We start from the raw sequence: 10,000 nt of genomic DNA, 5'->3' as shown, positions 1-10,000 counted from the left end.
AAATTCATTTTTTCTTTTCATTTCGAATATTAGAAAGTGCCTCTCGTGTCCCTGAGATTTGTAGATTTTGGAAATTTTAGTTCCGAATATGGGAGAGTTCCGAATTATGGAGATTCCCTGTAACAGAGAGAATTTTTTATAATCATTTCAGTGAAGGAGCAAAAACAAACAAATGAATAGATAAATAGGTAAATGAATGAATAGATGAGTAAGTAAATAAATACAAAAAAGTGGGGCTTCGTATTGAAAAGGTGATTTTCTCTCTCTCTTTCTCTCTCACTCACTCTCTCTCTCTCTCACTCTCTCTCTCTCTCTCTCACTCTCTCTCTCTCTCTCTCTTTCTCTCTCTCTCTCTCTCTAAGAGCATCTATAATGGAGTCGAACCTCACCTCGAGTCACACTCGAAGAAATTCCTTCCGCGAGTCTTCAGACGCCTCAATACGGTGACGCTCTGTACAGATGAAATTATCGCAAATTAGAGGCGATGTCACTCAGGTGTACTCCAGTCTGAACAGGATCATAAGGGATCGGGACCCCGTGTCAGAGCAAATAGAATCGCCTGGCGGTGGCCACGAATCCATCTAGACAGAGCGGTGCCGTATTGGGCGCGCCGACGGTTCCCCACAAGCGCAGAGGAATACGTTAGAGAATTTGTTATAGTTGCTGTTATTGCAATTAACTGAGGGCGACGATGATGGCTTCGGCTGCAGCCACACGCCTATTGGTCCAGGGTTTCACTTTATTATTATATATTTTTCAATGAACGCGATCAAACTAGAGGAAAATTAGTTTACCGATCCATCTGTCCATATAAAACTACCCATCCTTCTGTGTATCCATACCTGCCTAATGGTCTGTATCTATATACGCATCCATCTCTTCATTCAGCCATCTCTTCATGAATTTATTCACTCATTCATTTATCCATCCATTCACCCACCCACCCATCCATCCATCCATCCATCCGTATACTGACGTCGTAAGCTAGAGAGCGTCCCGAAGAGGGACAAAACGAACTTTGGGCCGAAGAACGGGATCTCTCTTGAACCGAGGGGTCCTCCCGTGAGTTCGAACTATGAGGATCCTACCGAACTGAGGGACCACACCGAGGTTGTGGGCAGGACTCCCCCGATGGTGTCCAGAGGGCTCTCCAAGCTGATGAGAATCCTTTGGATGCTGGGCCTTTCAAAGGACTTTCCAAGCCTTTTGGATATTGGACCTTTGCAGGTTTATTAAAAGGAATTACAGCCTTTATTGCACCACTGACGGACTCTTCTGTGTTGCATGACATCGTCTGGCATCAGCCAGAAGGATGATGTTTAAACGGATGTTGAATCTTGCCATGTGCATGGCCCCGCTCTTACCCCGTTCCCTGATTCCCATAAGCCGAGCACTTAAAGGACAACAGGGGTATAAAAAGAGGTTAAAGAGTTAATCTTAACGGGGGGGGGGGTTCCTGGAAGCGGGTTTTTGCAGCGGTTATGGTGATGATGGTGATAATGATTATGATGATGGTGATGATGATGATAGTGATTATGATGATGGTGATGATAGTGATTATGATGATTATGATGATTGTGGTTATGATGATAATTGTGATAAAGATAGTGGTTATGCTGATGATTCTGATGACTGTGGTTATGCTGATTATGGCTACGATAATAGGGATTATGATGATGCTGATTGTGATGATTGACAATAACATTTAGCACTGCGCCGTTAAACTAACTTCGTTTTAACAGATCCTAATGAAACCGGTTTTATACATACATATATATATATATATATATATATATATATATATATATATATATATATATATATATATGTAAATACACACGGAATCAAAAGTTTGCATCAGAAGCGACTTGGTTTGAGAATCGCACATAGAAAATGGGATTCGCCACTTGCGATTGGCTCTAAACTGTAGCTATCCTACTTATGTTATATTTCCTTCCTGTTGCTGTTATTGATCGATTTCGTGTTCATTTTCTACATAATTTGGCTCCACTTCTATGCAACACGAGCTATTCTTTAATTCCTAATTTGGCAATATATTAAGTTTTAAGAAAATCGGCCCTCGTTATGGCGCTGAAGAAATTTGAAAAACAAATATGTAATACTTAACCTTTTGGCGCAGGGTTTCAGATCTCCTTATTTTGCCTACCACAGGCGATTTCATTCGTATCCGGGGCAAAAGATAATTTTGTCTGCATTTTACTGCTTTATAAGTAACATGCAAATGGTTTCATTTAGCTGAAGAAAGTCTCCCTTGTAGCGAAAGAGTTAAAGGAAGAATAATACGATCGTATAAATATTATGACTTTATAGATATTACGACCGTATGAATATTACGATCGTATGAATATTACGATCGTATAAATATTACGATCATATAAATATTACGACCGTATGAATATTACGATCGTTGGAATATTACTATCGTATGAATATTACGATCGTATGAACATTACGATCATATAAATATTACGATCGCACGAATATCATAATCATGTGAATATTACGATCGTATGAATATTACGATCGCATGAATATTACAATAGTATCAATATTAAAATCGTATGAATATAACGGTAGTATGATTACTACGATCGTATGTATATCATGATCGTATAATTATTACGATCGTATATATATCACGGTCGATAAATATTACGATCGTATAATTATTACGATCGTATGAATATTACAATCGTATAATTATTACGATCGTATGAATATTACGATCGTAGAAGCTTTGCGAATCCGATCACCAGGAATAAACAAAACAGTCCGGCGAATTGGTATACAAATCCTTAAATATAAACCTGAATAATATAAACGATGCCTCAGCTTTTCTGATGGAGTGTAATTGAATCGGATCGTACATTCATTCTTTCATCTATATTCGACACACAATTCATCTTTTCATTTATATTGAACACACTTCAGGCCATCCCTGAACATGTGCTGAATAACGTTTTCATTTTGTTCAGCACGACAACTCGTTGTTTAAACGTTTCGGAACCTTGAGTCATGTCAACTCGCCAACCCAGTACTACGAAGTGGGAAGTGAGACATCCCTTGTCAGTTGGATTCGATTATTATTATTATTATTATTATTATTTTTTTTTTTTTTTAAGGCTAGTGTTTGGGTTGCCTCCCCGCCTGACCAATGTTGTCGGGGACCAAAACAAGAAGCACGCAGTGAGTCTCGGGAATCGAACTCACGACCACCTGGCCATGAGCTCGGCACGGTATTCACTGGGCCGAGTCCTGCCAATGATAGTAAAATTATTTTGTCCTGTCAAGGTCGAAATTTCTTGAAGTGTCGTCGAAATGAAAATAGAGGCAAAAGTGGGCTAACCGTGAGCCTTGGCCAGCATTTGTGTGTGTGTGTGTGTGTGTGTGTGTGTGTGTGTGTGTGTGTGTGTGTGTGTGTGTGTGTGTGTGCGTGTGTGTGTGTGTTTGTATTTGTGGCGGGGATTCTCATCTTGATCTTGATCTTGATCTATCGCCTTTCTGTCGACAGTTAATGCGACGCATGAAAACTGCAAGACGGGCGCGATTTGTTACATTTTGTTAGAAGAGAAAAAAAAGTTCCTAATTTTACATGTGAGACACCATGTTGGATACTAACGGGGTAGACACCACGGATCTTCTTCGAAGTTCTGTATTGAAAGACCACGCTGGAACCGAGCTCGAGCTCTTGGGACAAGACCAGTTGAGGAAGTGACCGAAGGAATTCGGACAGTCGACCGCGGCCACGAGTTCTTGCCGAAGTCCGTGCAGCAAGGAAGGAAGACTTGAGGGTCTGAAACCGGAGAAGAGCGATTCGATTTCTGTAAACCGCGGCGCTACTTCGTCAGGATGGATGGTGGAAGACGTCAACTACGAGGCTCTCCGGGAATAGGTTCCTTAAGAAAACAATAATTGAAAATAGATAAATAAATAAATAAATAAATAGATAAATAAATAAATAAATATATAAATAGATAGATAAATAAATAGATAAATATATAGATAAATAAATAAAAAGTACGAGAGAGAGAGAGAGAGAGAGAGAGAGAGAGAGAGAGAGAGAGAGAGAGAGAGAGAGAGAGAGAGAGAGAGAAATCCTCTCCACACGCATACGTATGTGCGCACACCGTGGATACAAGGTCACAGAAATGCGTGCAAGCACGCACACAAATATGCATACTAATTCGCACACAAATACATGCATATACACAACCATGCACAGGCAAGCACTAGCATACATAAACCTGCATACGCAAGAGAGAGCGATAGCGAGAGAGAGAGAGAGAGAGAGAGAGAGAGAGAGAGAGAGAGAGAGAGAGAGAGAGAGAGAGAGAGAGAGAGAGAGAGAGAGAGAGAGAGAGAGAGAGAGAGAGAGAGAGAGAGAGAGAGAGAGAGAGAGAGAGAGAGAGAGAGAGAGAAATCACGTGCAAGGTGAGATACAATTCTTTTTCCCGGGCCCGCGAATGACCAAGGTCGTTGTGGTTTCGGGAGTGCCAAGCCCCAAAGAAAATCCTACCCAGGAGCTCAAAAAGAGGCAGCGTCTGACACGGTGATCTTTTGTACAGTCAGATTATAAGATTTGCCGACAAGTCTTCCTTTTGCAATGTTACTAATCTTTATATATATATATATATATATATATATATATATATATATATATATATATATATATATATATATATATACATATATATATGCAACATTACAAGAATGCAAGAACTAAAGCGTCATCTTTTAGCATGAAAGGAGAATATGTCGTCGAAGCTTGATTTATGGCTGTATGCTTGGGTAGATGTATTACAGACTTTCTCTGATTGGAAATGTAGTAAGGATTACTGATTACTATGCAGTTTTTAATATACCTTTTTATTTTGTAGAAATTAAAGTTGTTCATCTTTATTGATCTAGCTGTATAAAGAAACTAATGTATCTACCCAGGTTTTCCGGAAATACTTTTGTCTACATTATACCATTGTGCCGTTGGATCAATTCGGGAACAGACGTGTGTGTGTGTGTGTGTGTGTGTGTGTGTGTGTGTGTGTGTGTGTGTGTGTGTGTGTGTGTGTGTGTGTGTGTGTATGTGTGTGTGCGCGTGTATGTCCTCTGCTTTAACGGATCTGAAAAAAATGAGAATCACTAATATGGCAACTGCACAACGTTACCATACACGCGAATTCCGTTTTTCTCAGCCCCGCTGAAATAGACCATATATTTTGTTGTGCCCGACATTGTTTATTCATCTAACTGGGAACCCCTAACTGAATAGGGTCTCATTTACTCAGAACTCTCCCTTCTGATCGGGGTTGTCCAACTTTCATTTGGATATAATCGCCTGCGTTCAATGTGTCAAAGACCACAAAATTTGCCTATGAAATTAGGGGATTTGCCCATTAAAAAAATTGCTTGACTACGTTTACAGTAGATTTTAAGATAATCACACATTCCTATGTGTTACGTTAAGCTTGTAAATTTAGGACAAACATGTTTAAAGAACAAGTAATGATATTTTGCAATAACAGACTGATTGGATCCCATCTTGATGAATTTTGTAGATTTACAGACATTTAGTTAATTTTAGGAAGCTTGCTCAGACAATCTCAAACTTGTATTCTTTTTTGATGATAGGTTGTGTCTATATTTGGTTATATTTATCCTATCCTGATGAATTTTGTAGATTTACAGACATTTAGTTAAGTTTAGGAAGCTTGCTCAGACAATCTCAAACTTGTATTCTTTTTGATGTTAGGTTGTGTCTATATTTGGTTATATTTTTACCATAAACTTGTTCTGATGATATACTGGAAATACTTTCTTTTAGATGAATCGTCAGGTGTGCTCACAGCAGCTGCTCTGGTAAGACAATTCCTTCGGGGTTTGTTTCATTTCCTTAGGAGGGTCTCAAGAGGGTCTGAGGTCACGTAGGTTGATGTGGGGGGATTATTATTGTGTCTCAAGAGGGTCTGAGGTCACGTAGGTTGATGTGGGGGGATTATTATTGTGTCTCAAGGGGTCTCAGGTCACGTAGGTTGATGTGGGGGGATTATTATTGTGTCTCAAGGGGTCTGAGGTCACGTAGGTTGATGTGGGGGGATTATTATTGTGTTGGTGTATTTTATGCAATGGGGGGACGGAGAGGGTGGGGTCGCCGATTTAATGAAGCGGCCTTGCTGTGGATGTGCTGTGTCTTGCGACACTGCTTCTGACCCAGGGCAGTGGACAAGGTGCAGGAATGACCCGTCATTCAGGAGGTGCTAAGATAAGAGGGAGGGTGGAGGGGTGTGGAGTGTATTCAGGGATGGAATGGGTGGGAATGATTTTATGCCTTTTTCTTTTTGGCTACCCCCCTTGTAAGGGGGAAAAGGCCTTGGTATATGTATGTATGTATGTATGTATTTTTTCATGGAAGCTTATTGAAGTTATTGAGGAGGGTGGAGGGGAGTGAAATATATAGGACATGGAATGGGTGGAAGTGGTTTCTATGCCTTTTTCTTTTTGGCTATCCCCCATGTAGGGGGAAAAAGCCTTTGGTATATGTATGTATTTATCATTACTGTGTAGGTCTGAGTAGACAGCTTTGGGGTTTCATTGTAACTTTGTCTCATGTGGAGGTTATGTTTTGTTAATCTGTTTGATTTGAATAGATATGTTTTTTTTTTCTTTAAGGAAATATTTTTTTGAAATTTGTTATCGGTCTGATCCGAATAGAAAGCTTTGGGCTCTTATTGTGTTGGGGCTTGTTATTTTGTTGGTCTTTATGGACATTTTTGGGGTATTCATGAATGTGTTATTTTTAGAAATTTTTGGGATTTTATGTGGACAGTTGTGGGGCGGATTATGTGGTTTGGGTGCTATCATGAATTTGTGTGGACAATTTTTTGGACTAATTTTTGTGCTGTTTTGTGTACATACAATTGCGTCCTCTCACTTTGTCGAAAATGTCATTTCACTTTTAATCGAACGTTCATATAAAGCCTATATCTCACCTTTCCTACACAGTTTAGTTTTCCTTTCTCTCAAGATGACTTTTTAACCTTAAACTTTAGAGATCAAACCTGACATTTCCGAATGTGAATACCTAGATTTTTTTTTACATAATATTGTCTGAGCACACATGTCATACTCAAAGTACACAGCGTTTTTCAATCAACTCACTTAAACATACTTGTTTGCTTCTTCGGATGTCTTATTGAATCGTACAGGCTCGTGTCTTGGTCGGTTGTACTTTGTACTTGATTACAGTCATATCTGCAATCACACACAAGACCACACACACGCAGACACGCCTAAGAAGGAGACACATTTTCAGTGACCAAAAGAAACTCGCAAAAGAACCAAAATTCGCGCCAATTCGAGCATGACGTCACAAGAAGGTGTCTCAGCCGACCAATCAGGGGAGTCGAGATAGCCGGGGGCGGGTCAACTGAATAAAACGTCCAATGAGAGGTTTTTATGACCGGATGACGTCACGTGGGTTTAGCATTTGTTAGAACATTTCTCCTAAGTCTTACGTACTTTATCAATTTCTCCTAAGGCTGCGCAGGGTCCAAAACACACGATAATGATAATGACAATGACATTTGTATTAATAACTATAATTTCAATGATAATACAAAAAAAAAAAACCCAAGAAGTAGACGGTGCTGCTGAAAGGAGAGGGAGAAATTGAGAAGAAATCAACAAAGATGAGGACTTCTAGGACCAAAACCTAGAGAAAAGATTTGTAAAGGTCGGACAGTGACAGGCTTTGCATATTTTTGTGTTTATTGAGAAAGGTGAGAAATGCAAAGAAAAATATCATAATCGGTGTCGAACAGAAAACGGTGACAATTACCTGAAGAAGGCCGCGATCGAAAGAGGCCCCTTTCAGGCCAGAGTCCGCCTCAAAGCTGTATCACTTTGAATTTAAGGGTAAAAACGTTAAAGTACGCACAAACACACACACATACACACGCACACACCTCGTGGCGCTGTGGTTAGAGTTCTCGCCTGCCACTACGGCGGTCCGGGTTCGAATCCCGCCCAGGGCTGAAATAATTACATGCGCTGCAGGTTGTTACTCTAACTCTCGTGTGCAGGGAGTTGGGTGTGTGTGTGTACGTGTACGGTCACAGTATTACCAATAGATCGGTCATACGAGCTCTAAGCTCTCATCCAGGAGGTTAATAAATGTCGATCACGAGTCCAACACGTGATTCAAGACCATGGTGAATGGTGAATCTCGCGCACACACACACACACACACACACACACACACACACACACACACACACACATACACACACATACACAGACAAAATGTTCATTACACTGCACCATATAAATGAACCCAACCTCCATCAACATCTTCCCGATTGAACCTCAGGCGTAGATGGTGGCTTTGATTGACTTGAATCTCTCTCAAGCTGGAGGACCACCCCTCAGCAGAATAAAACCACCTGGTTTATTTAAAGTTTTGCTAAATGGAACCATGCACAGGCAGGTTACTGTATTCAGCGAAGGGCTGGATCGCGATCGGAAGGGTCTGAGGCCTGGAAGGTGTCTCAGCTCAGCTGAAGAGAATGTTCTGGCGTCTGCTTGGGTGTGTAATGCAATCTGTCTTGCTGAAGAGGGTTGACGACATCTCGAGACTCTTGCGAATGGAGACCCAGGTGCAAGCAAGCACACGCCAAGCTCCTCTCATGAGAGTAACAAGCAGCTCTCGCACACACGCTCACGCAATTGCAGGCACGCGGAGGAACTCTCAAGCACGCGCCGATCCGGTGGAAGGTGTACCTTAACATTTCCTGTCTCACGTCAAGGTGTTCCCAAACATGTGATGAAATTTGCAAAGAGACGTCAATTTCTTCAGTTGCTTTTTCAGGTTCCCCTGAATTAAAACTCGTGGCCCCGCAGTAGCCGGTAACAGTCTTGCCGCCAAATACTTTCCCTCTATAGGGAAACATTGGATAGGGGTATGGGCTTGAATACGGAATATGGAGCTATTTTTGTGTCACCTGCAAGTCTCCGAATGTCAGTTCTCATTATGTGAAAAATGTTGCAGAGAAGGAATGGAGGCTGAAAGAGGTATTGGGCCGAGTCTGGAGACCCAGGATCAACACTTTGAGATTACATTATTTGGTAGAGGTGAAGGTGTTGATAGTCTTTGGGGATGGTCTGTGGAGAGGCGGTTCTCATCTTTGGGAGAACAAAGTTATAGGCATCTGAAGAACACAAACATAGCCTGAGGGATGACCAAGCTTATGCAATGCTTATTGCAAGAACTCCCTCAAGCATTCCCGAGAACTTGCCCAGCCATTCCCAGAGACAACCTTGGCCGCTCGCAGGCACACGCCCATCTTCTGGCGAGCGCACGCCCAACTTCTCACAACCCCTGGCTATACGCCATATCTAAGTCCATGAAGACAATGACAGGGCAGGACGACGGCCCTCAGTGCCTGTGTGATACTTCCTCGGGGGCCATTGGTGAATAAATATCACTTGATCTTTAAGCGATTAAGTTATACTGGTTGTAAATTCATTCCACTTACAATGTTTTGATCCGAGGTCTGTTGAACATGATGTTACAGTCAACATGACGTCACGTCACCCACAGACTTTGTGATGTCATACCCAAAGGATAGATGACGTCATTACTAAGCCCCACCTTCCTTTAACTCTTAAGAATGAAAGCTGTTGTCAGTCATGGTTTCTGTTTAGATACAATGGCATAAGTGGTTTCACTGACTGCTATTGGCGCACTGAAGTATTTGTTAAGTTTCTTCTTTCTTATCGTAAAAGTTGAAAGAAAATTAAATACCAAATTAACCAACTGTATCACTACAAACAGGCGTACCAATCGTAGAGGATACAAGAAAAATAATGTGGACTGAATCAATGTACCAGGACATGTAATGAAGCTTTTAATTTGGGTCAGATAGGGAAAAGAAAATTCCTCTCTTTCGTTTTGAGGAATTCGGTCGTATGTCTTTGGTTCTGATTC

At 41.0% G+C, this 10,000-nt stretch overlaps 2 protein-coding genes across 2 annotated transcripts in view; one reads left to right on the top strand and one right to left on the bottom strand.

Annotated features, from left to right (window-relative positions):
• twz (BTB/POZ domain-containing protein twz) overlaps positions 1-10,000 on the top strand; it is a 425,221-nt gene that overhangs the window by 8,152 nt on the left and 407,069 nt on the right. Inside the window, exon 2 of the mRNA XM_076212157.1 lies at positions 5,840-5,874. Coding sequence (XP_076068272.1) covers positions 5,840-5,874 — 35 coding nt within the window. The remainder of the gene's footprint in view (positions 1-5,839; positions 5,875-10,000) is intronic.
• Positions 1-10,000, bottom strand: part of LOC143040754 (voltage-dependent calcium channel subunit alpha-2/delta-1-like) — a 590,989-nt gene that overhangs the window by 308,394 nt on the left and 272,595 nt on the right. The gene's annotated exons all lie outside the window — the stretch shown is intronic.

Source organism: Oratosquilla oratoria, chromosome 29 (genome assembly GCF_046742065.1).
Source record: "Oratosquilla oratoria isolate Oo_2021 chromosome 29, ASM4674206v1, whole genome shotgun sequence".
NCBI classification, from domain to species: Eukaryota; Metazoa; Arthropoda; class Malacostraca; order Stomatopoda; family Squillidae; genus Oratosquilla; species Oratosquilla oratoria.
Note: the sequence above shows the minus strand (reverse complement) of the source record. Positions and strands in the feature narration are given on the sequence as shown.